At 39.0% G+C, this 26,374-nt stretch overlaps 2 protein-coding genes and 1 long non-coding RNA gene across 5 annotated transcripts in view; 1 reads left to right on the forward strand and 2 right to left on the reverse strand.

Annotated features, from left to right (window-relative positions):
* The window catches only part of LOC121529109, a 43,404-nt gene extending 34,900 nt beyond the window's left edge, over positions 1–8,504 (reverse strand). For both annotated transcript variants that reach the window (XR_005993557.1, XR_005993558.1), the window contains exons 1-3: positions 8,231–8,504; positions 8,025–8,132; positions 6,050–6,105 (exon numbers count right to left, since the gene is read on the reverse strand). This is a non-coding gene — a long non-coding RNA (uncharacterized LOC121529109). The remainder of the gene's footprint in view (positions 1–6,049; positions 6,106–8,024; positions 8,133–8,230) is intronic.
* Positions 8,505–9,363: 859 nt separating this feature from the next.
* aimp2 (aminoacyl tRNA synthetase complex interacting multifunctional protein 2) lies at positions 9,364–13,503 on the forward strand. Of its 2 annotated transcripts, none has more exons than XM_041816896.1 (4): positions 9,364–9,636; positions 11,710–11,928; positions 12,219–12,453; positions 12,657–13,503. In XM_041816896.1, exons 1-4 carry the CDS (start codon positions 9,508–9,510, stop codon positions 13,043–13,045), a joined length of 972 nt encoding a protein of 323 aa, XP_041672830.1. In that variant the 5' UTR covers positions 9,364–9,507; the 3' UTR covers positions 13,046–13,503. The 2 variants fall into 2 exon arrangements, with proteins under 2 accessions (XP_041672830.1, XP_041672831.1); XM_041816897.1 differs by having other exon boundaries at positions 9,364–9,522.
* A 2,420-nt stretch (positions 13,504–15,923) lies between these two features.
* zgc:161969 (uncharacterized protein LOC569044 homolog) lies at positions 15,924–23,727 on the reverse strand. Its single transcript, XM_041816867.1, has 2 exons — positions 23,436–23,727; positions 15,924–20,589 (listed from the first exon to the last, which is right to left on the reverse strand). The coding sequence occupies exons 1-2, from the start codon at positions 23,625–23,627 to the stop codon at positions 18,877–18,879; spliced, it is 1,905 nt and encodes a 634-aa protein (XP_041672801.1). The 5' UTR covers positions 23,628–23,727; the 3' UTR covers positions 15,924–18,876.
* Between the last annotated feature and the right edge of the window lie 2,647 nt (positions 23,728–26,374).

The raw sequence follows: 26,374 nt of genomic DNA on the forward strand, positions 1-26,374 counted from the left end.
TATACGGCAGTGAGTGCATAGGGTCTCACTGGTAAGAAAGAAAAAAAAAGGTTTAATTCTATTTTTTCAAATTATGTTTGGCAACAAGAATGGAATTTTTCAGTTGGGATCAGCAGGGCCCAATTGTTTATCCTTATTTCCTTTTGCATTTATCTATTATAACATTCATAAGCAACATAATTTAACCAACTTTAAAAAAATCAGGGCTTTTAAGAAAACATTCGAGCCTCACTCCACCTATGATTCCATCTATTATTCAAATAATTGAGATTGTATTGTTTGAATCATGCAGTACTGGAAAATCCCCAGGTGCTTCTAATTGACAATCTTACTATATCGCTCAATCTGATTGGTCACAACATTTGTTTGGCTGCATGGTAAAAATGACTCAGGTCTTTATTCTCTTGTAATAATTACCCATAAAGTAAGCTGAGCCATCTGCTCTGAGCTAAAGCATAACAGTAAAATAAAAAGTTTAAACAACAATACCAGAACCTCAAACTTTGAAGGTCACATATTATGCAGAATAATGTCCACAATCCCCCCAAGAATAAGAAACAGCTCATTCTGAGCAGGGCTGGAACAGAGGGGGTTTTAGATGTGCAAAAATACTGGAGTGTTTTTTCAGCAACCAACTTCACAGGCATGTTTTGGGGACCTCTGAGAACAATATAAACTTGTCTTAAAGAGGTAAAATATAGGACCTTTAATCAATGATCATAGTCAGTATCAAACGGTATCAATGCTTGCATTGTTTTGAAGTCATAACAACATAATTCCTTGGCACCCAAAATTGTGTGCTTTCTAGTTTTCAGTTCTCCGAAATTGCAAGCACTGTCTAAGTTGCACAGTTACATCGGCATCAGTGTGGAGATATTGCCAATGAATTGAAACCTGCAGTTTTGATGGATCCATTCCTCTCTTATGCACCTATCCTATGAAACCGATTAGATTTTTTTAAATTAAATTTTCAATATGGTTGTTTATCGATATACAGAGTCTGATTTTCCATCAAGACCAGTCTAGACCAGCACTGATCTGCTATTCTTGGACCTCATTATTGTGATAATAAGGAGAGGCACTTGCTAAAACAACAAACAGCTACACCTGCAAAAACTCGGACATCAGTCCGTCTTATTTTTAATCAGAAATACCTCTGAACACTTACTTTAGGCCTCACTCACCTGACAAATCTAGATAAGCATCACATTGTCAGATATTTAAAATAATTCCAGACTTGTCAGTGGCTTTTAAATACATACGAGAATATATTTTTTACAAGAAGTTAGTTGAACAAATTTGTTAAGATTTGAGATTTTTGTATGTTGTGCTTTGAAAGAGTTGCAGACTACTTGTTTTTATCTGTCAAATTTATTCAAAAGAAAACTAAAATTAAAGAGAGAATGCTCTTTAACTGTTCAACCTTGTCAGGGTATTTTAAAATTGATTTTGATGGTCTTGGTCTTGACTTGGTCTCGACCCCCAAAAGTCTTGGTCTTGTCTTGTGCTCAGTGCACTCTGGTTTTGGGCAAGTCTTGGTCTCGAATAGTGTGGTCTTGAGTATAACACGACTAAACTTACAAATGATTGATTAAATCAGCTTTTTTTGCTGTTTTTAATGTGTACATGTATTTTTTTTGTGTGTGTTACTGTCTTATTGACTGCCCGAATGTTTTAATTTTGCTTTATTTATCAGAGGAGCCTAGGGCAAAATTTCTGCCTCTGGTGACAATAAAGATTTCCTCCATTCTATTATCAAGTATTATTGCACCGTATCAAAGAGTAAGATCCCCTAGTTTAAACTAAAACTTAAATTTCTGCTACACTGAAGGGAAACGACTTCACTGATATGTTTTTTTCTGTAGTGTTAGTATGGAACAGTAATATGGTTAATTGTGTACAATCAAAATAAAATATCAGAGACAATAAAACAGTGGCTATGCAATGTTAAAAATGAGAAAGAAAGAGCCTTTGGACATAATCATTATTACTCAGAATATCACTCTACTGTTTGTAACCAAGAAGATTATTTTAAGTTTAAATTTAATAAAGAAATGTAAAAAAAAACCCATCAAATAAAACATTAAAAAGCTTGACTTCCGTATGAGGTAATGTTGGCAGCAGTAGTGGTGACAGTAGTAGTAGTATTTGTCTCTTTAAAATTTAAGGATGCAGCGTCACGTAACAAACAAAGCTTTAAACTAAATAATGTCTTAATCAAACTTTACTTTTCCGCTAACATTTATCCTGTTGCATCTCTGCTGGACAGTCGCTTTAGGATGAACACGTCAACCTCGCCTGCTTGTCTGCTTGGCACTTCAATAATTGATGCCCTCGCTTCACTGTCACCAAAAACTCATATCAAGAAAGGAGTGTCAGGCTCACCTTACTGATTAAGTCTGTGTGAAACTTTAATGTGCACCCCATCTTTAACTGATAAACTGAGGGGCTCCAGCTCGCCAGGTAACAGGAAGTTCAACCACCGGACGCCCGCTGTGCATTCAGAGTCTTGTAGAGCAAACAGTGATGATATTTTGGGTAATTCCTGCTGATTTGGAGCTTAAAGGCATCAGGGATGTTGCTACCTGATAGTCTGAACGGGGAGGAACGTCGTAAAAGATTTAACTGGCGTGTTAGGATGACTGAATGGGCTTTGTGAGCTCTGCGCAGGAACTCTATCCATAATGCAAGGGATGACAGCACTGCCTCTGTTCCCTAACAAGCATTAGTCCTGAGCCTCTACTTATGATGTCTGCGTGCAGCTTCCCTTCATTAATGAATGATAGGAAAGCTGGTATCAATGGCCCTGTATACACTAGACATTCATGGAAGGCAATTTCTAGAAATCTACTTCTATTATAGCTTCAGGCTTTTGTTTACATATCTGATTATTGAGTCATTTTCTAAGCGATTAACTAATTCAAGTTTGCAATTTGAACTAAGCCACACCCTGCTTAAAGCCCTGAGCAGCTGCTACATGTGCTGACTCAACGTCAGACGCAGTAATGGCTGTCGTGGAACAGTAGACGGGTACTTTGCAGACTTTTCTAAATGAGAAGGCACAATCAGATAAGGTGGCGAGTGTCATCCAGGACAAAACTCGTCAGTCTCAATAATCTAAGCCAAACTCTCATGTTTGAAGGGACAGCTAATGAAGTGGAGTTTGGCCAGTAAGCACCTTACAACATGTTAAAATGAGGACGCTGCATATGTAGAGTCAGCTGGAAAGAACTTTTAGAAGTTAAGACCAAACTCACGATGCATTCAGTAACTCAGATGGCATTACTTGGACGTGCCTGCTTCTGTGAGTGCTGCTAATGGTATTAGCCTGTGGACATTTTCATCAGCAAAGTAAAACTACTCTCTTTGGGACACTGGCAGTCGTGTAGCATGCCTAATGTACAGGTACAGAGGCTATTTTCCATGAAGTTGGCAGCCTGGATTTGACTCTAATCCTTGGCCCTTTTTGCTAAATTTCATTGCCTACTCGCTCATCCACTGTCTTTTCAATAAAGATAGATAGATAGATAGATAGATAGATAGATAGATAGATAGATAGATAGATAGATAGATAGATAGATAGCCATTTATTGTCATTGCATTGTAAAAATGCAATGAAATTACATTTGGCGGTCTCCTCTGTAGCAGCAAACACAGTCGTCCAAGCAGTGGTTAGAAATCTGCAGCCTCACGTCAGGCACCTTGGAGAAAGAAGCTTGGTATGACAGGTTTGTGCCAGGTCCCTCTTACCCCCAGTGGGGAATGACATGAGGTGAGAGAACCACAGGCTGGACTTGAACCCCGGCCACTCATGTACATGGGACACAACCCAACCCTAAGGCCATCTGCACCCCGAACTGTTATTTTAAACATCAGCATCGGCCCTAATTTTCACAATAGGTGCATCTCCGATAGAAGCCCCCCAAAAATCTTTATAAAAACTCTCTTTACAGCTTTTTTACTTTAATTTGCTTTTCAGTGTCTCGTTATGTTCCTTCACATTAGAGTCAAGCTTAACAGGAGCAGGACAGCCCGGTGGTTATGTCACATGTAACCCTCCAGGAGATGTCCGTCGGTCAGTTGGCCCACGGTGACATGTTAAGACCACACCTACATGACCCGTGTCCGCCCACATCCTGCAGCTTGACAGACTTCATGTCCCTTGTTCCTACATGATTTAAACAACCACTGTGAACTGTCAGGTTTCAGCTCTCTCCACAGTCTCAGTTTCTCGCTCTAGTCTTCGTTTGGTCATCAGATCTGGCTGTTATCTCAGCCAGGCTGCCAGGTTGCCCCCCCCCCACACACACACACACACACAGTACACTCGTCCTTCCTTCCTCTCTGCCAGACTTCAGCAAACGGTGAATAATTCAGGGCTAACAAGCTGTCCGAACAGCAAACCCAATCGTGGATTTTCATTAAAGCTCTGCCTCTGCGGCTCCTGTGGCTGAAGAGGAGAGGATGTGGCTCAAGTGTGAAACAGGATTAAGCCGAGTCCTCTGACAGAGAGGAAGGCGACCGCACGTCAAAGGAGAGCCCGCTGTCACACTAAGTCAATGCCTCTTCAAGAGCTTCCTGGTTAAGGATTGTGTTGCTGGTTTACTTCAGCCAAAGATCACTTCTGTGATTGTTTACACCGGCCTGATGGAGGGAACTGATTTAATGGATGCAACAGGTTGACCGCAGAGGAGAAGGAGCCAGAGCTGAGAGGCTGTAAGGCTTTTGTGATTTATTTGGTCACCAATGGCAACAAAACTTTGACGTCCCTTTATGTTTTTCCTGAGACACAAAGATGAATAGAGGACTAGACCAGAGCAGATAAGCTGGACTTCCAACTTCACCTCATCCAAAACATAACCAGTATAATCAGAGATGCAGGCATGGCCATGCAAGTATGCACAATCATTAAACAAAAGATGCATTCATTATAGAGTCAGAAATATTCAAAAATGAATATCAATATTCAAATATATTCAAATAAAACATATTCAAATATGAAGTTTTTGCAAACTCCAAGCAGGCTTTCATTTGTTTTGCACTGAGATACATCTGTCTAGCCACTCTGCCATAAAGCCCAAGCTGGTGGAGGGCTGCAGACAGTGATGGTTTCCGTCTGGAACATTGTCCCATCTCCACACAGGATCTCTGGAGTTCAGTCAGAGAGACCTTCAGGTTCTTTGCCACCTCTCTCCAGAGTCCTGGTTGTGCCAAACATCTCCCACTTAAGAATTCTGGGGGCCACGGTGCTTTTGGGAACCTTCAGTGCCCTGCACAGTCCTGTCCTAACTCTGCAGGCAGTTCCTTTGACCTCATGGCTTGGTTTTTGTGCTGATATCATTGTCAGCAGTGAAACCCTTTATAGAAAGGTGTGTGCCCATCCAAATCATCTCCATCCATTCATCCATCCATTTTCTATACCGCTTATCCTGTTTGGGGGTGCTGGGGGGCTGGAGTCTACCCCAGCTGTCATTGGGCGAGAGGCGGCGTACACCCTGGACTGGTCGCCAAATCCTGCCCAATCAGTTTAATTTACCACAGATGGACTTCAGTCAAGGTGTAGAAATATCTCAGCAAAGATCCAGAGGAATGAAAGATCAATTTTGAATATTTTTTCAAATAGTCTTTATACCTATGTCAATATGATATTTTAGCTTCTTTTATATTTATATGAATTTGCAAAAATGTCTAAAATTCTGTTTCCATTGTGTTATGATGAGGTATTGAGTATAGATCAATGAGAATAAAAAGGAACTTTTCTACTGTAACATCAGGCTGCAACATTACAAAATTGAAAAAAGTGAAGGGGTTCTGAACCCTGGAGTTGTAGCCAGATTGTGCAATAATGTCATGATATTCTTTTTATACCTTATATTTTACCTTGTTTTAAATTTTTTCTCATTATTTATGACTGGCATTTATTTGTATTTTTTAAATGAGAATCTTGTGCAATATGCATGTGTGCAATATGAGTGGGTTTTGCAGTTGCATCTTGTGCAACTCTGTGCAAACAAAGTCACAGTGTCGATTGTTCTAATCTATTACTTACATGTTATTAGCTGGCAGCCTGATGAGTGCAGCACTTGGAGTCCAGGACAAATTTCCCTAAGGGGACAATAAAGTGTATGGTATGGTATACTTTCTGAAGTCTAAAGGCAATGTTTTTTGGTACGAACATCAGACATGTAGCAATTCAAGATACTAGGTCAATTTTAAAAAATGGAGGTTGTCACACTGAAATTTGCTGTCTTCATATGATTGCTGTGATCCTTGATTAATTATAATAATTTAATAGGGCAGTTGTTCCCAACCTTTTCCTTAGAGCCACCCTCTCTACTCATATTTAAGAAAAGCTAAGCCCACCAGGACCCACTTGGAAAAAGTACACATCAGTTTTAATTGTTTTCATTGGCAAAATCCAGAAAGAACAGGCCTACAGACACGTGTTCTTGATTAGAGATCTATGTCTGAACTATCCGTTATTACAAAGGTGTTTAAAGGTCACTCTAGAAAAGCAAATAATAGAGAATCTGTTAATTTTCAAGATCTATATTCTATATTATTCTATATATCTATATTATTCTATATATCTATATTCTTTAAAAATATATTCTTTATCATGCAATAAAATACTGGGTATTGACTTGTTCACAGCACACCATGGAGAGCCATGGAGTCCTGCTTGACTCACTGTAATTATTTATTGAAGCCTTTGGTGAAAAGATAAACCCTCTCTAAATCATGCATGACAGAAAACTGCTGCAGCAGCTCCCTCTATGGGACAAAATTTGCAAAGGCGTTGACTCCTCTATTTTTAGCCATGGCACAACAGGTGTGCAGCCACTTCAGGTGAAACAGACATCACAGGGTTCATCTTTGATCACAGAACTCTAATCTTATATCAAACACAGACAGTAAACTGTTTATGCACATGATGAACGACCTCCTTTATATCAACATGCAGGCTAAAAATGAATTCTTATTCTCTGTTTTAGCTTTGCTTTGGGATTTTAAGATGTTAAATGAGTTAGAGAAAGCCATATTCATCTGTAGGTGTACACTGTAAAAGTGCTAATTTTTTAGGTTAATATAAAGACTGAACATAAATAAAACAGAGAACAACAATTCTTTTGGGTGTTAAACACCAACGGGCTTGTTGTGCCAACACAAAAAAAAAAAAAACGTTCCCTCTTAATAAAAAAAAGTTTTCCCAAAAAATACAAACGTTTTGCCAAGTGTTAGAGGCAAATATCAAGTTTTCTTAACTGATTATGTCAAGTTCTCCTGATACTTAACACCAGCTGTAAACCACACAGATTATTTGTCTGGAAACATTGATTTTAAATTAATATTTTGCCTTGAATGTTCAGCTTTATACTGACCACACAAGCCCATAAGAGTAAAAAAAAACAAAAAAAAGAATGCAACATGATTAGTCATTATTTTATATTGAGTATACGCAGCTTTGACAGTGTAATGTGTTTCTGACTGTGGTCAATGCAGACAAATACTGTAAAAGTCATGCCTTTAAAATATCCCAATAACTTTTTATCTTTGTGTTTGGTTAAAAGAGTTAATGCCCAGCCCCAATGTAATTGTATTATGAAATTTTAATATCAGAACACAAAATGGGTCAAAAATAAGTTTTAAAAAATAGTGCAAAAGAGGTTTGAAAAAAAATCTGTTGTTATAATCATTATTATTACTTTTTCTTTTCTTTCTTTCTTTTTCTTTTTTTTTTTTTCTTTTTTTTTTTGCTATTTATGCATTTCTTCTCCTAGTTAAATAAAATAAAAACTAAAAACAATTTGAATAAATCATGACAAAAATGGCCAAGGCGAAAAACAAAAGTGTGTATAGCAAATAATTAGACGCAAATGTAACAAAACAAACAAACAAAAAAAACCATAAGCAATGCTGCGAACACCCGCTTTCCCACTTCTTCAGTTCATACATTAAACTAAATCTATAATTTCATCTTCAGCTGTTAATGATTGCTGTAGTTGAGTTACTGTTAGGCTCACCTGTGTGAATTACTTCTTTGACCTCTCACCTCCTGCGTTGCATTTGCAGAGAGAAATGACACTGTGGCGTCCTCTAGTGTGATTTTGGTGAACCATTCAGTGAGAACTCTGGTGGAATAGAAGCTAATGTTAATGTCAAAGCTGGAAAAACAAATAAAAGACCAACAATACCTCCACTAGCTAATAAAAAGGCCTAAACTACCTACCTTGGCTGGAGTTAGGTTCTTCTCTTGCACTCATGGACTCCCAAAATTAGAAAGATGCTCTTCTGATCTCAGTGCGTGTAAGCCTGAACCTTTCAGTCGTGATTTTGTGGAAAATTAAAATTATAATGTTGTAACTAATAACTGAAACTAATATAGTTTACTCAGTAAGAGAAGCAGGACGAGATTAACAGTGAATATGCACTCGCTAAAGCCATTTTCCTCATAACGTCTGAGCGATACCCATGCACAGAAAGTTTTTCTATGAACACCTGCACTTCCGTCCGCCATTTTTTTAACATAAATTACGTCACGGACGATTACCACAATTTTCTTAAACTTTCCAATTTTTTTTTAAATAACTAAAATCTCCTTATGAAATTACTGTGACAATAATTTCTTTTAAAGTGTATTAAAATGCAAGGATGCATATTCAAAGCAGTGCGGAAAAAATTATTGTTGACAAAAAAGAAAGACGAAATTATAAATACAATCTGAATAGTTAGAGCTATGGCTTTTGTATTTATATTTCCTCTACAATGATCTTTGCATTTCAAAAATTGGTTTTGGGCTTTACGCAAGATAGATTGGTGTCGATAAGGTACTCTTTTACTGTTGAATACCCGGATTTTTACTAGAACAAACTTTCAAAATCTATGGTATCCTTGCAGATATTTTCTGCAGCTAAACTTCAGTGTTTATTTAGGGCACTAGAGCATTTTCTTACTTACCCTTCTTTCTGTCAATATGTAGTTTATATGAGAGGATTTTAAGAGCCTAAATTTCAGGAATGGTTTAATTCTTATAAAACGAAAATAAAAATTATTTTTAAAAATCTTAGCATATTATATTCAGTTTTATACAAGAAGACATAAAGGGTTGTTTTTCCTGGTGTGACAATTTGATCGTAAGAGCCAATTAATTCCCTTATCAACACAAATAACTTAGTTTTATTGTTTGTAAATTTACGTTTGTTCAGGCGAAACTTCAAGGCAGCCAAATAAAATATCAAGTGAAGAAAATTCAAACTTCTAGCTATAATTTAGTCTACATCTGTTCACAAATTATTCGAGAATTCATTGGCTCCATTGAGAAAATTTGTAGATAACATTTAACTTCCGGTGACGTCGCCGCGGCCTCTTTCCGGTGTGTCCCGGAGCGTTGGTAGCGCTGCTGCTGCTGCCTGTCAACATCTCACTACCCAGGAAAACACCTGTGTCCCGGATTTTTGTTTTTTTAATCGTTTATTTCTGACAGTACAGCACTTACAGTCCTCCGCCATGCCCATGTACCAGGTAAAGCCCATCTGTGGGAGTGACATAAAGATTGATTTGCCAACGTGCATGTACAAGTTACCAAATATCCACGCGCAGCAAGGGAACAGCTGCACTTCTGAGCACGCGCTTCAGGTAACTGTTGACTAATTTCATTTAGATAAGATTCATTTTTCTAACGGTCAGCATGTGTTTTTATTCCTTGTTTATATTAACAACTCGTTCAGTTTGTTACATTCATATACGGTAATCTCGCGCATCGTTTTAGCATTAGCTGAAACAAGCCAAGCTAGCTGGTGTACTGGTGTAGCGAGTGACCGTGCTAACTGGTGACTTTGAGTCAAATGCGTCTGTCGTTGTCGTAGTTACGACAGATGTTGAAAACGTAAGACCTCCTGGGTTTATCGTGAAAGACACATTCGATAAAATTAAAATAAGGAAATTAATCAAAAAGACATCCATTAATACACTTTTCGTCTTCAGCATTGGTTTGTAACGATGAGAACTGCAGATGCAGCCGGCAGAGAGTCACCAGATAACACGGTCGCTTTATAAACCATAACTGTAGCTAACTTAGCTTGTCTGTCCAATGAATAGTTTCACTCTGGCTGATGCAACAATCATTACACGACTTAACAAAAATTCCAAGGCTTCAAATCTAGGGCATTATTCGAGTAGTACTTATCTGATGTTGTTGCAAAAATGAACTATTTTAAACATGTAGTCATTAGGACATAACTACATAGGAGATCCTTACTGCACCTCCTATATGGCGGCACTGGCTAAACAGCCTTTTCTCAAGTACTCCACTCACATGCTTTTCTAAAGATATTTTTCTGAAACCATAGTGATGATTTGTGTAATTGCCGTCCAAACTTTTGATCCACTTCATCTATAAGTGTTTTTCATATTCTGCTAGGGCTGGGGGATACATCAAGTGTTTTTTTTTTTTTTTTAAGATGTAAAGGTATTTTCAGAAGAGATAAAGGGCTATACAGTAATGTTCATATGCATTTAGTAGATGTTGTGGCTGAAAAACACTAGCAGTAATATGCTTACTGTCCACATGAGTATGTATTTGATATTTTTAGATTGAATTCGCAGTTAAATTGCTGCTTTTTTTTTTTTTAAGAATAAGAATTCTTTTTGTTTGGTTTGATCCACAGATGGGTCATTTTTCATTTGCACTCTCACATTGTGCAGCTGACAATTATTTCTTTGAGGAAAAAAATGTCAAGATATATATTTTACATTAATATTCAGTAAAAAAAAATTAGAGATAGGACTTTAGCTCCATTTCATCCACCCTTACTAAATCAATGAACTGATTCAGTCTTAATTGCAGTATCCAAAAGTATCATAGTGTAAGAAAACTTATGATATTTAGTCGGATTTTAAACAAAACTCCTGCAAAAGTTTCACAAATTGATTGGCAGTGTTGTTAATTGGCTGTTTGCCAAACAGCCAATTAGTCACTTAGATGCAGCCAGCTACTGTTTTTCAATTGTTTACTTAAAGAAATAGCTTGGATAACATTTTGCAGCTTCATTTTCCTTGCACATTTTAGATTTATTTGACAGTTTATTCATTTAAAATGAAATAGTTTTATATTAAAATTCTTCTTTGCAACACAAACATGAATATTAATATGACCAAACTGGCTGTTAAGTCCGGTTTGTGTGATAGGTTTTAACATCTAGATGTCTTCCAAAATCTTCCAGCAATGGCAGCTTCATACTGAAAGTGGCTAAATTTGTTGATTATAGCTTAATAACTCTGTCTTCCTTTTATATAATGTAATTGAATTTTCATCACAACTTGCCTAAGTATTCATCAGATTGCTGCAAACAAAAAGTTGGAAGCTCAAATTTTCCTGGGAAGGACCCCAAAACACTTTGTTCCAGTGGAACAGTGGGGCAAGGTTTCAGACCCCCTAGCTTGCTACTTTCTCCCACAGGCTGAAGACTACATATTTTTGTGGAAAGCCAGGTTATTCAACTTGCAAATAGTATTGAATACATTATTTTTTCTATTTATTTAGTTGGTAGATTTAAGCAGTTTTTATACACTTAAAAAAATTCAGAGGCTAAATGCAACTGGACGTGTTAAAATACTGGATATAAACAGCTGCAGGATTATGCTAAAATTGAACTGTAACTCCATTTGGGATTGCAGCCTAATTAAGCTGTTCTGTCTTTCTCTCCTCAGAATGGCGAGGTGGACCCAGCGGTTAGGGCTCTGGAGGTCCGGCAGGATGAAATCATGAGAAAACTGTATGAGCTGAAGGCAGCTGTGGAGGGCCTGGCAAAGACGGTAACCACTCCTGATGCAGACCTGGACCTGACAGTCAGCAGTAGCCTTTCGTCACAGAGCCCCATCTCCACAACCTTTAAAGGCGTCACGGACCTGGACACAGTACTGGGCAAGGTAAAAAAAAAAAAACCAAACCACACACTGACAGTACTCTTCAGTGTTTCAGTCCAAAGGGTTAACCTGATCACACCCATCCTAGAGCGCCTGTCATTACAAGCTCGAGATACTACTCCAACATGAACAACCTGCTTGTAAAGGAATTTGTTTTTAAAATATGTGGGTGTGGACAGATCAGAGCCTATTTCTGCAGACTATATTTGCCCTGTTGCAGCAGATAAACATTGTAATAGTTTGTTTATTTTGGATGCTGCCCTTCTTCACCTCTTTAATCTTCATGTCCCCAGGACCTCGGTGCTCTGCGTGACATTGTCATCAACGCCAACCCTGCACAGCCCCCCCTCACCCTGCTGGTGCTCCACAGCCTGCTGTGTCAACGCTACCGGGTGCTCTCCACCATCCACGTCCACTCCTCGGTTAGCAATGTGCCGCCACAGCTCCTGTCCTGCCTCGGTCCACGCCATGCAGACAGCTACGCCCGCCAGTTGTTTCAGTTGGGATTCACTCTCATATGGAAAGAGGGTAAGGCAAAGTCAGAGAGGCAGGAGCTGTAAAGTTTGGACTGTCTTGCCCATACTATGGAGTTCAGTGTGAATGTTTTCTTTATATTTATGAGGTTAATCACCCTCAGTTACTACATCATATCTTGTTATTTAATGTGGCATAGATGTTGTCAGTGCATGTGCCTTTGTTTCCCATCAGTTTACCATGTGTTTATTTTACAGTCCCCAAACTGCAGATGAAGTTCAGTGTCCAGAACATGTGTCCCATCGAGGGCGAGGCCAATGTAGCGCGCTTCCTCTTCAAGCTGCTCACTCCATACCCCAGTGACCCGGCTCTCGCCACGCTGGTTGATAACTGGGTGGACACCGCTTTCTTCCAGCTGGCGGAAGGCAGCTCCAAAGAGCGAGCCGCCGTCCTCCGGTCCCTCAACTCCGCCCTGGGGCGTAACCCCTGGCTCACCGGGTCTGAGTTCTCCCTGGCAGACATCGCCTGCTACTGCTGCGTGCTCCAGAGTGGCTCTGCCTCCTCTGCTCCTGCTAACGTGCAGCGTTGGATCAAGTCCTGTGAGAACCTGGGACACTTCAGTCCTGCCACACAGCTCCTGAAGTGACCCAGGCCGAACCAGACAAAGTGAGAGAAGGGCATTAGAATATTAAACTATGCTAGCCATGTCTTGAACAGCTTCTAATGCTTCCTTCCTTCCTGTAGTATGCTGTCGACCTGACAGAGACTCAACAGGAGCAGACAGCTGATGGTTAAAGATGTCTCTGCCATGCTGCTTTTATATAACAAAGAAATACTAATAATATGTTTATTTTGAAAGGGAGGAAGCATGAGAAGACTGTCGAGACGAGGGCTCGATGGGTTAAATCAGAGGTATTGACAGAAGTTATCTAACAAACACTGTTCACCTTCCACCCACTTTGTGCCTAACATGATCCTGTTCTAAATGTGTGTGTGTGAGTAAATGTGTGGTAAAGGGTATTACTGGGTGTTTTCAGAGGTAATACTTTGTACCATTTCTTTTTCTGAACTCATTAAAACTAAAAATTTGGATCAAACTTTGAATTCAGGACTGATGTTTCTTAAAATAAGCCTCCTCGTCTAGTGGGGCATCAACTGAAGTGCACATCAGCATCCAGTAGATGGCAGGACTTTTCTCCTGTTTGTATATAAAGTCATTCAGTTCTGTCATTCAGGCCTGATCCTCCCCTAACCCATAGCGCTGAACCATCACAGACTGTAATGGCATCAGGTGTGCAGTGAGACTGAATCCTAGGGTCTGCTCGGAAAGTCCTTTTTCATCAGGAAGGCTCCTAATTACTTCCTTAATTATCTCCTTTAGCATACAAAACACTGGACCAACCTTTACCAAAGCAGAAAAGACCACCCACAATTGAAAGAGCAATATGTTCTTTTCACGTGCACAATATTCAGGAGTTTGCATTAATTAGTGATAATTAAAAACAAGAAAGTACCCAAATATTGGGTGTGTAGCAGTTCTAATTTGTTGCCATTGTACTGAAACATGTATCAACATTGTTTAAATTTTACTGGATTCATACTGAAGGTCAAAATTCTTGCTTTTTAAGACCATGTTTTTGGCTATCTTGCCTTTGATAGGACAGCTGAAGAGACAGCAAATCTAGGGGGAAATGGAGAGGAATGACATGCATCAAACAGTACCAGGAGTGGGAATAGATCCCTTAACCAGTGCAACAAGGGCTGCAGCCTCTTTATACTAGGGTTCCTGCAAATCCTTAAGAGTCTTAAACAGTCTTCAATTGTGCATTTAAAACTTAAAGCCATAAAAAGTTTTACAAAAGAGAGGTCTTAAATTTTAGAATTCACTCTAAGACATGCCCTTATTTTCAAGCCAACCTTTTAAGATTTTAATATTGCTCCTCCACAGATTGTGCCATAAATGTTCTCCATATTTCAGTGTGGATTTTCTAAATCTCTGGGAGGAGGACCTCAGAGCCCTCTCTCATTGTGATTTAATAATCTCTATACTTTTGTGAAACACTAGTCCAGTTCTCTAACATCTGGGCTAACAGGTTGCAAACTAAAAGATCCATGCAGCCCACCTGTATTTTAGCAGGTCTTCTCTGACAAAATGATTATTCTGCTTTAATAATTAAGCTGGCAGCCAAAAGCAAAGGCTGTATTCCTCAACATACTTGTCAGGGAATTGATTTCCAGTCTCGATGCATGTTTGATGCATGTCTTTCCCCGTTCTCTCCCCAAATTTCCTGGCTCTTTTCAGCTTTGTTTAAAAAACAAAAAAAGAAATTCGCTTGAAAATGTCAAGATTTTCCATTGAACTTAAGGGCAAAATATCAAAATCTTTACACTTTTTTTAGAAAGTTTCACTGAAATTTTGGGGGATTATTCAAGGACATGTTTTTAAACAGTTTTTGTAATATCTTGGAAATTTTAGGGGATTTTGGGGTGATTTCTTAAGTTTTGGAAATCTTTAATCAATATAAAGGAAATTTTCCAAGATCTTCAGAACTTTTGGTGAAAATTAAGCTCATACTTGGCAGGTTCTTGTGGTCAATCATTAGAGATAAGACAATTTTAAATGAAACCACTTGTTCAAAGATGAGGCGTAGGTTTATATTTATTCCAAACAAGTGGGAAAAAATAAAAAGTGTATTCCAAACAAAAGCTCGGGTCTCAGGAGGTTACGCTAATATTGGCTCATGCCTATATCATGCTGACAATATGGTGCATCCTTAGTATCTTCAAAAATCTGATGGGAAACAAGCATCAGCAAGACAACCTTGCTCAAAAGCTGCTTATTTTGGGATGGTTTAGGCATGGCGTCCTATTTGGTCCTTGACGACCCTGCTGTAGCCAGACGAGTGATTTCTGCAGAAATCTTCAAACACTTCTCTGCTTCTTTCTTTCTGACTCGGTCAAAGTTGGTTTTCTCTGCCTCGTCTCTGGCTGCTTCAGAAAGTCAAAGAAAAACAGAGCGCTTGAATACATACATACAGAATCACACATGTGATGATGTGAAAGAAGAAAAAGCAAATCCCAGGGCTGTTCCTGCTCTCCCAGGATTTGGTTTTGCATCTTCAGAAGTGTCATGTTGTCGACAGCTTGGGTCCGAACAGAGCCTGTGTGAGGGTGTTTGTGTGCTCTGACAGCCTCCTGTTGGTCTCCAGGCAGCTGCCTGACAAGACTGACATGTGGACACATGGCAGGGAAAACACTCGGGACTCTGCAGGACCAGAGATTCTTGCCTTTTGTGTGCTCAGTCCTCCACGCTAAAACAAAAGCTTCTTTGAAACGTAATCGTATGTCACAGCTGCATGCAAATGAAGCAACAATCCCATCCCATCACTAATCTTATTAGTTTGTGTTTTCAGTTCATAAAAAAAGCAAAGACAGACTGAAATAAGGCTCTTTCCATGTCTCTTTATATGTGATATAAAACATACAGACAGGAGATGCATTCTCATTTAACAGCTGTAGAAAAAACAAACAAGCTTAACAGAAACCAATCACTCAAGTTAACCCTGTAGCTACTTTAAATCACATCAGCACAGATAGATGGGTGATTACTCAGTTCAGTCCTTGAATGCCATTGTGCATGATTGTCAGTCTTTTTTGATTGGCCTTTCAGCAGTGAGCATAAGTTAGGGTTGGCTGGTATATTGATATTTCTTCAGAGTTTTAGACTTTTTCTATATATAGTTAATGTTGGTATTGGCAAAGAAAACGGATACAAGGCCAAAAGGTCAATCTGTTTGACATCAGTCATTATTTTATTTGATTTAGAAGCATTTATATCACAAGTTTAAATTAATTTTAATGTATGCCTTTTTGATACCACAGCAACAAAAACATGACTCTTTGACACCCAGTATTAGGAAATTTACTGTTTTTAATTGTCAAAAATTGCAGTAAACTCTTTCACACTGCCTAAAACTGTACAAATATGTTGCTAACATATAGACAAGTGAGGAACTGACATAAAGTGAAGGTTCCTCCACAGTTCTACCCACTTTTAAAAATGTTGCTAATGTATTTGTGTAAGTTTTTGTATTTTAAAACAACACATTATTAACAAGATGATTATATCATTTAGAAACACATTGTATTGAAGAGTGTTGGGGTCAGATGGTGGAACTGGCAAGGTTGCACCCACTTCTCCAATTTTTGCCAACACACTTGTGCATTTTGACCTCATTTACACAGAAACAATCCACAGAACGCTGAATCATTTCTCATTTTCACTTTCAGTGAAGCTCAGTCTTCACACTACATTTTTTTCATAGCAATTGCTATGCACATAGATTTTATAGAAGCAGCTGGGCATCAGTTTAGCTCACTAGGTAAAGCAGTCATCCATTTACAGAGATATTGACATATTGGTTGCTGGATCAGCTCCTGATCCTGATGCAATTTTGTGCATGTCTTTCCCGATTCCCTCTCCACATGTTAACCTGTCTCTCTTCAAAGATCCTATCAAAACAAAGGCAAAAGCCCCATAATTTTTTTTTTTAAATGAGGCATAGATGTCAGGTAATAAGTCAGGGATGTAACTTTTCAATGACACTTCACACATAAGCTTCTTCAGAGTGGTAAGTTGTAAGCAGACAAAACAGCTAACACACAAATGTTAGTGTGCATAGAACTCTACCTACTTGCACTTGACTGTTGACCAGAATCATAATGACCATGTGCAAAAAGCCTGCCAGCACTGGAACTATATTGCACATGTGCAAGGAGCCTACCAGCACAGAAACCTATAAGGCACATGTGCAATAAGCCTGCTTGCACTGGAACCATAATGCACATCTGCAAAAAGCTTCTTTACACTTGGACCAAATTTCACATGTGCAAAAAGCCTGCCTGCATTGGAACAATAATGCACATGTGAAACAAGTATGCCTGGACTGAAAGCATAATGTGCATCTACAGAAGCCTGCCTACACTGGAATCTTGATGAGCATATGCAAAAAGTCTTCCTGCTTGGGACTATATAGCACATGTGCAATAAGCCTACTTGCAATGGAATCATGAAGCAAATGTGCAAAACGCCTTCCAGCACTGGAACCATTTCACATGTGCAAAAAGCCTACCAGCACTGAAACCATAATGTGCATCTGCAGATGGCTGCCTGCACTGGAATCTCAATGAGCATATGGAAAAAGCCTTCCTGCTTGGAACCATATTGCACATGTGCAATAAGCCTGCCTGCACTAAAACCATAATGTGCATGTGCAAAAAGACTTTTAGGAGGAAGTGGACACCTTACTTCCACTGACCTGGAAACAAAAATTCCACTTTGTTCAGGCACCAAACACACAGATGATGTGTAAGCAAACAGTCAAAATGCAACAAAAAGTTGCTTTTGAATGGAACTGTTGAAATGTCCATGTTGCCATAGATAGAGCTCACTCTCTCTTGCTCTAAAATACAACCAAAGATCATTTAGTTTATGATCTTTTTAGTACCAGTGTTCACTGAAATAATGACTTTATCACTTTGAAACACATGGTATTTCAGAGTGGCTGAGTGTAACACGGTGAAGCTTGCTAGGGTGCACCCACTTTGCAAATGTTGCCAACATATTTGTTCAATTTAGGCCACATCTACACAGAAACAATCCACTGAACAGGGAACTATACTCTTAAATGTATGGTGTTTTAATTGTAAACAAAAACATTTAGACAACTGTTTCTCTACAAGTCCTACAGTTTTGGCAACATGCAGAAGTTTGTCTAGAATTTGTATGCCTCTGTGCTGGGGATATCCAAGACTGGAGGCATTATTTTTTCTTATGAATGCAATAACCCCAAAACATTTGAAGGAATTTTCCTCAAACGTTGCACAAATGTTGACTCTGACCCAAGAATGCAATGATGAAGATTTTGAAGGTAAAGTTTATGGTCAATGGACCTCATCTTCATCCGTTGCTTAAGGACCTCTAGGTTTTGCACTTCCACAGTGACAACTACAACCTCTCTTCTTCACCCACCACTATACTTTCACTGTCTGCCAACTGTATATCCATTGCAGAGGCATAAAACCACCAGACAGTTGTTCTAGATGAGTTGAAACAAAAAGTTGCCCAATGTTGGGTGTCCAAGACACGTATTTTTGCTCCTGTGGTATCAAACAAATATAGTAGAGTCAAATCAAAATGAACAATTCTGGTATTGTGACAGCCTTTAATTATTTCTCTACGGAAAAAAAATCAAGTATTGGCATTTAAGCCTGAAATGATCCAGATATGATTTTTGGTCCACACAGTCCAGCCCTCATGTGTTTTCTCTCAGAACAGATAGGGAGCATTGTAAAAAAAGACAAGACACAAGTGAACTTAAATGTCTGAAATCATATATTCCTCAGGGTTTTCTGTTGTGATTTTAGGACAATGTGGTTTGATTCTGCATCAGACAGAGAGATACAGTCATAGACTTTTTACTGAGTGGCCAAAGTGCACAGGCTGTTGTTGTATCTTAAAAGCTGAATGCGTTCGAAGTAGTCGTCAGTCAGAAAGTTTCTTTGCGAGGTGACCAGATTTCCTTTCTGACTGAAGAGACGCTGCACGGGGGCGCTGGAGGGGAGGGTGGTGTTATATTTGAAGAAAAGCTGCTTCACTCTTGGGAAGTCCTGAAGGCACTCAAGACTCTTCCCTTTTCCTTCAATGTACTTCTGAACCTCCTCCATCACGCCCCGCTGCTGGATCTGAATGGAAGGCTTCACAGGCCCATAGCTGAAGAAGTCATCCTCTGATTGGATGGTTGATGAGTTCCTGCTGGTGTTTGCCACAGTTATGATGGAGGGATCCATCTGGGAGGCTTCTGTAGCCAGCAGGGTGCACATCTCATCCCTCTCTGACGCAGCCATCCACCACAAGCGAAACTGAGGTGTTGTTGCTGTCGCAATCTTTGCCTCCGTGCTGGCAAACAGGTCCTGAAACCGCACATCAATAGCCATAACAATGGCGTTGATGACATCAGTGAAGTAATCTGCTGCATCTTTCTGCTCGTTTAACTTATTCTTCAGACTGAGAATGGTCGGGATGACCAAACCGAGGTAACACTTCTGCTCTGCTTGGAAAAGTTCAAGTGCAAAAGCAAGCGGATGGAAGACAGTCACATACTCCTTCAGGAAGGCCGCCTCCTCCGGCTGTAAGCGTGGGACCTCCAGGCGGGCGCACAGCTCCGTCAGCTCTCTCTCACTGAGAGAGATGATCTTTTGCATGGCATTGTACTCCACATTCCAGCGCATGACAGCTGGAACAACAAGAGCCATCTTTCCTATCTCCTCTGCTACATCCATGCCCACCTGGAGATGGTGACATTTGCTCCATATGGCGTACACCTTGGCCATGGCACTGTAATGCAGCTGACACATTGGCCCCTGTGACACCGCCTGCCAGAAGTCCTCAGTCACAATCTGCTCCAGGGTGTGTGAAGCACAGCGCTGGACTGTGGGCAGAAACAGCAGCAAGTCCTGCTCCGGCTCGCCCTCCAGGATACCGCTGACGTTCTCATAGAAGCCAATGTCGTCGTCATTTTCCTGGATGTCCACTGCAAACTCCCTGAACACGCTCATAAAGGGGCTGCCGTTATCAGTGACTGTGGTCTGAACTTTGCTTTCGATATTATACGCTACATGTATGTCATGTATCCGCCCAGCGATGCTGTCATGGGAGACTCTTCCCTGCAGCCGTGAAAACCCCAGAGCTGCAGATTTCCTCTCCAGAGACGCCGGATCGATCCAGTGACAAGTCATCCCAAAGAAGCTGCTGTTGTTGGCTGTCCAGACGTCAGCCGTGGTGCAAACGTACTGGATGTTGCTGAGTTTGACCATCAGCTCCTCTCGCATCCTGGAGAAGTTCTGGTCCACCATTCTGAACAAAGTCACCCTACTCATGCAAGTCAGCCCCTCAGTTAAACCTGCGATCAGCTTCTTGAAGCCCGGCTGCTCCAGCAAGTAAAACGACTGACAGTCCTCCACGATGAAGTTAAAAATCAAATCATCTGTCTTTGCTTGGGTCATGCATTTGGAGATGATTTCCTGTTTGAGTTTTTTGAGCTGCAGGTGTCTGCTTTCTTCTCCATTCTGCTCCTCTTTCTTTCGCCCTCTCTTGGCATCAGGCCGGGCCTCACAGCCCAGGTGTGTTCTCTGAAACACAAAATAGCAAAAGGATTTGTTTTTAGTAGATGAAGATGTTTATAAGGGTTGAGCAATATATCCACTTTTAAGACATATTGATCATTTTACATCATGACATTTCAAGGCTGCAGTCAGAAGTGATAAATATGCAGGGCTTAGCCCAAACTAAGGAAAGTCCAGGGGCATTCTTGTCAGGGAGTTTTTTTATTGCACTGATTTCAAGCTATTTAAAAGAAAGGTATTAATTCAAAATGCCAACAAATTTATATATTAATTAGGCAAAAATAATGCAGTTCTGCCTTTAAAAAACACTCTAGAGCAACATCATTTTAATATCTGTTCTCAGAGTATCCTTTTTATTCTAAGATCATAATTAGTGGTGTAACTCGATTTAAAAAAATTAATCGAGTTAATCACACCACTTTTCTGTGATTAATCATCAGGTGTTGTTGCGTTTTTGCCAACATTAGCAAAGATGTGCTTTGCCCGAAGGTGAAACTTAAGACTCGTTGTGCTTCACTGTAAAGACAGTTCATCACTGCAGTATGTACCCACAATTTTGGTTTTATCTTAACTAACATTCACCGGCTTTTAAAAAGAAAATTGCCGTTAAGCAGACCTGGGTCTGTCTCCTCACTCATCACTGCTGGCTGTGTCTGACCCTCTCACCTCTTCACCCCCAGGCATGTAAACATCTGCGCTGGAGGACTACGGGAGCAAGTTGTGGTCAAACTTAGTCATATGACTGAACTGCGTTAATGTTTTAATGTGTTAAGGTTTCAAAATTAATCACAAGCGTTAACACGTTAATGTTAACAGCCCTAATCTTAACACAACATGTTAAAGATCAATCAGCTTCGATTCACCTCTTAAAAAGGGCAGAAATGGCATGATTTTTATCTTTTAAAGTTACATATCATGTGTAGGGTGGGAAATTAGTGTAAATGTTTACAACTGGAACTAATGGGTTAAAAAAGACATGAAAATTAAAACGTGGAGTTCCAGGTGTAGATTTATTTATGACAATGCAGAAAACATTAATATTCAGACTGATGTTAGAGGCATTTCTATATCTTGTAGTGTATTTATAAGCTCCTAAAAGGAAAAGTCAGATTTTTACAGTTCAGCTAAAATGATCACATTCTATGTTGTGATCAGTAGAGTAAATTATTTTGTAATTATCTATGCCTAAATCTTTTTGCATCCAGCTGGCTTGTAACATAATTTTTACCAACTAAAACGATTTGGGGCTTTTGAAAAGAGGTGGAGCTGAACCTCTGTTAGCCACCACTGCTCTGCCATGGTTTTTGTTGTGCTAATGTAACATTATAATTAAGATGAGGGTCTGAACATAATGTGGGATCTATGATAGCTATTACCTTTCTATTTCAATATTATCTATCATCATCTGTACCATATAATCATAATTCTGGTTTCCAAGTATTAAATATTTAGTTTAAGAATTAGTTTGTTAATACTGAACCATTATTTCAAACACACAATTCTGTTCCCACTGTATCCAGATGTAGATCGAGGTTTTCATTTGAGCAGAACAAATGAAATCAAAGGAATTTGATGTATCAAAGTTATTATTAACTTATAATCTAAACTATTAAGGACCATGCACTGATCCTTGTGGGACCCCACATTTGACTAACGACAAGTCAGCCTTGTTTTTGTTCTGCACATATTGATGTCCGTTTTCAAGGTAGCTTCAGAGCTATTTTTGTGCAATTCCTCTTAATCTATTTCTTCTAAATTTTGTCAGTAATTGTTCAAAAAGTCAACACTGTGCAATAGCAGTTGCACAAATATGTTGCTTATATTTGGACACCTCTACTCTGCAACATTTTCACCAATAATTCCAGATGTTGCCATTTTATATACAATTTTGACAGTGCTTTCTGTTTTTTTTTTGGGACCCCACATAGGACCCCTCATGGGACCCCACATGGGACGGGACCCATGACAAGTCATACCTGTTATTGTTTATTATCTATAGATATTTATTTTCAGAGTAGTTGCTGAGTCATTTGTGTGCTATTCCTATTCTCCCATATCATTCAAGTTTGGTCAGTCATAGTCAAAACTCTGTAACTGCTTTTGCACAAATTTGTTTGCAACATTTGAAACCCTGCACTCAGCACCAGTTCCACTCATGTTTCCACTTATCACATTTGTGCAAGTTTTACAATGTTTTCTACCTTTGGTTAAAAATGACTTAAGATCATTACGTTCCTGTACTTTCTGATGCCACTGATGACTCATATCATGAAGATTTGGTCATTTGAAGCACATTAGAACATAGAAAACAATTACAACCTGCATATGCAATAATGTTGCCAATGTTTTTGTACAATTTAGGCTGTATTTAGGAGTCTGACTGCAACTTTAGCTAATAAAATATGAGAAATTCCCAATTATTGGGGTCCAAGACTTGTATTCTTGTTGCCTTTATATCAAAAATGTTTCTATGTGTTTGGCGTTTTACTAGAACTATATAAAAGTTTATATTTTTGAAATAATGACAATGATTTGATATTTCTTTGCAGAAAAAAAGCAAAACCATATGGTGAAATGTTAAGTCAATGTCTCTCAGCCCAAGCATGCACCATTCACACCTAAACAAGAACTTTTCAAACTTTAACTGAATAGAAAAACTTAAAATAAGACTTTAAAGCTGTTTTTCCAGCTCGGTTATGGATTTAAAAGCCTGCAGCTCCTCGTCCTCTCTGCATGCAGCTCCAGTGTAACGTTATTCCTCCGCAGAGTATCTACTCATTCATGGACTCTTTTAAACATTAACCTGGAACATAGAAGGAGGCATTACAGGGACAGTGCTGTGTGTAACTTACGTCTAAATGCTTCTTTAGGTTTGATGTGGATGTTTTCGACGTGGACAGCAGGTTTACCCTCGGCAGACATAGATTACACTGGACGATGATATTTTTTCCTTGATCTGCCTTGTACGTGAAATGGTGGCGATAACGCCAAGTGTGCATGGCCGATTTGCTCTCACCGAAGCTCTCCTGCGCTTCGACTTCCATCTCGGACGCTATTTCTACTGAAACCGCCGTCCTGAAAGATGATAAAAGTACCGTAATCCGAATTAGTAATCGTGATTACACGTAAAGTAACGATGGCGGAGGGTATATCCTCAGGAAAAGGGGCAGGCCTTTGTTCAGATGTTGCTCTGAAAACAAACAAGGTACAGACACTGTGGTCACACGTTGGCTTCACACATGCGCGTTTACAGTCAGCTGGAGCTACACAACATGCAGAGTGGAGCATTGCGCATGCGCTGTAAATTCACAGGCTGCCTTGCAGTCACATCACTGTCCACTGCTTGTGAGTTTTACTCACATTCATGGCAGTACTTTTACCAGTATTTCCCTTTTTTTCTACTCTGTTGAGGCGAGTTGGCGCCACCTACTGGGCTACTGACGTCAAAGGTCACAAGCTTTTAATTTATAGTCTGCCATTTGTCAGCAGGAGCAAACACAAAGGTTGTTTATGGAGATTAAAAAAAGAAGCATCTTCATCTAATTATATTATTATGCCTAGAGAGAGGCAGTAGATGTGATTATGGTTTGTTTGGTGTTTTATAGCATATTATTTATTTATTTGAACAGAGCTTCGCATGAAAAGATAATAGCTCAAATGCAGTGAAAAGCCAGTTTTTAAAGGTCAGGAATTCTAAAATACAGTTCAGGGACAGTTAGTTTATCTTTTCAACATCATACAGCTCAAAAAACAGAGTTGTAGACACTTTAAGGCAGGGGTGTCAAACTCAAGGCCTGGGGACCAAATTCGGCCCGTTGCACAGTTACACCTGGCCCACAAGATCATATTTTAGTTATAACTGGCCTGCCTGTATGAGGTCTGCAGAATTTCTCTATTATAAAAATGTAAACTTTAACTTGACTTTAACTTAAATTATCCTTGTTAAATCATAAAAATGTCAAAAAGTAAAGAGTAAAAACATCTAGATATAAAAGTCAGGAATGTGGTAAAAAAAAATTTATTTGTGTTTTCATTTCATATTTTTAATTTTGCAGTGCATGATTACAGCTTAAACTTGTGATTTTGCCTTTATTTCAGATTTTGATCTTTTCAATCAATAATTTAGATTTTTCATCTCATATTTTGACCTTTAAGACTCATAATTTAAAAATGTAAGTTATATTTTGACCTTATAAAATCATGATTTAGAATTTTATCTCATCTTTTGACCTTTTCAAATCCCATCATTTACACTTAGACTCACAATTTAAAATTTAAACTCATATTTCGACCTGTTAAAATCAGGATTTAGAATTTTACCTCAGATTTTGAGCTTTAAAACTCATGATTTGGAATTTTATCTCAGATTTTGAAATTTTTAAAATCATGAAATTGAATTTTCTCTCAGATTTTTAGCTTAAAACTCATGATTTCGACTTTCTATCTCATATATCTGCCTTTTATAACATTATTTTGACTTTAAAATTTGTGTTTTGACCTTTTGAACTGTTAAGTTTGACTTTTAATCCCAGATTAAGAACCTTTAAACTTATCATTTGGACTTAAAAAAAAATCAAAGTAATTTATCTTGAGTGCTGATTTTTTTTTTTTTTTTTTAAATAAGGTTGACAAATGATGATTAAATGTTGACCCTGTTAGGCTCACAGGTTAGACCTAAACTCAGGATCCAGCCCCTGCTGAGACTGTCTGACACTGCTGCTTTAAGGTAAAGATGGTGGAGTAAAGCTGACATTTAGTAGAGCCAGGATCCAAATACAGCGGAAAACATGAACTCAAGAATGAGGAATCCCGCGTAAAGTAATGGATTTAACATTATTTAGAGCTGATTTTGGCATAAAATAGCTTTTCCAGCAACTTACTGAACGTAGAAGCAAATCAGGTGTAACAGAAGATACTTTTCCTCAAAGTGCCAAAGCAGGCTAGAAAAATGATGTTCAGCTGTTTGGGTTAAATATTAGGGTCTGACTTTTGGCTAACCCAGCATAAAAATGAAAGCAAAAGGAAAATCTTATTTGGAACAGATTTAGAAATTTGCATTAAGTCTAACAACAGAGGCTCAGCCTTAGAGATGAAAGTAGAGCCGCTGCTCCGTCGCACCAAAAGGAGCCAGCTGAGGTGATTCAGGCATCTTATCAGGATGCCTCCGGGGTGCTTCCCTTTGGAGGTTTTCCAGGCACATCCAACTGGGAGGAGACCTTGGGGAAGACCCAGAATTTGCTGGAGGGATTATATACCCTGTCTGGTCTGTGTACACCTCAGGATCCCCCAGAAGGAGTTGGAAAATGTCACTGGGGAGAGGGATGTCTGGGCTGACTCACTCAGCCTGCTACCACTGTGACCCAGCCTCAGATAAGGGAAAGAAGATGGATGGATATTTCACTTTACTTCTTTGGATTAAAACTTATATTTGGTTTTTATTTTAGAATCTTGCCTTTCAGTTGAGCCCAGAAATAGACTGATTGCTGTCAAGGTGACTGAACTAAACCCTTTGGCTTAGTATTACCTTTATTTTTACTAGTTCAGTGTTAACTGGAGGTTAGGTTAGGTTATAAAGTAAAGGGATGATTCCTTACACTTGTTTATGCATGTTTAAAGCCTGATCTGTTTCTACACCTGCGACTATGCTAAATCTTTAATCCTGTTGTATCAGTGCCTTTGGGGCATAAGTAATTCAAGGTACACTATATTGCCAAAAGTATTTGCTCACCTGTCTTGACTCGCATATGAACTTAAGTGACATCTCATTCTTAATCCATAGGGTTTAATATGA

Source organism: Cheilinus undulatus, linkage group 21 (assembly GCF_018320785.1).
Source record: "Cheilinus undulatus linkage group 21, ASM1832078v1, whole genome shotgun sequence".
NCBI classification, from domain to species: Eukaryota; Metazoa; Chordata; class Actinopteri; order Labriformes; family Labridae; genus Cheilinus; species Cheilinus undulatus.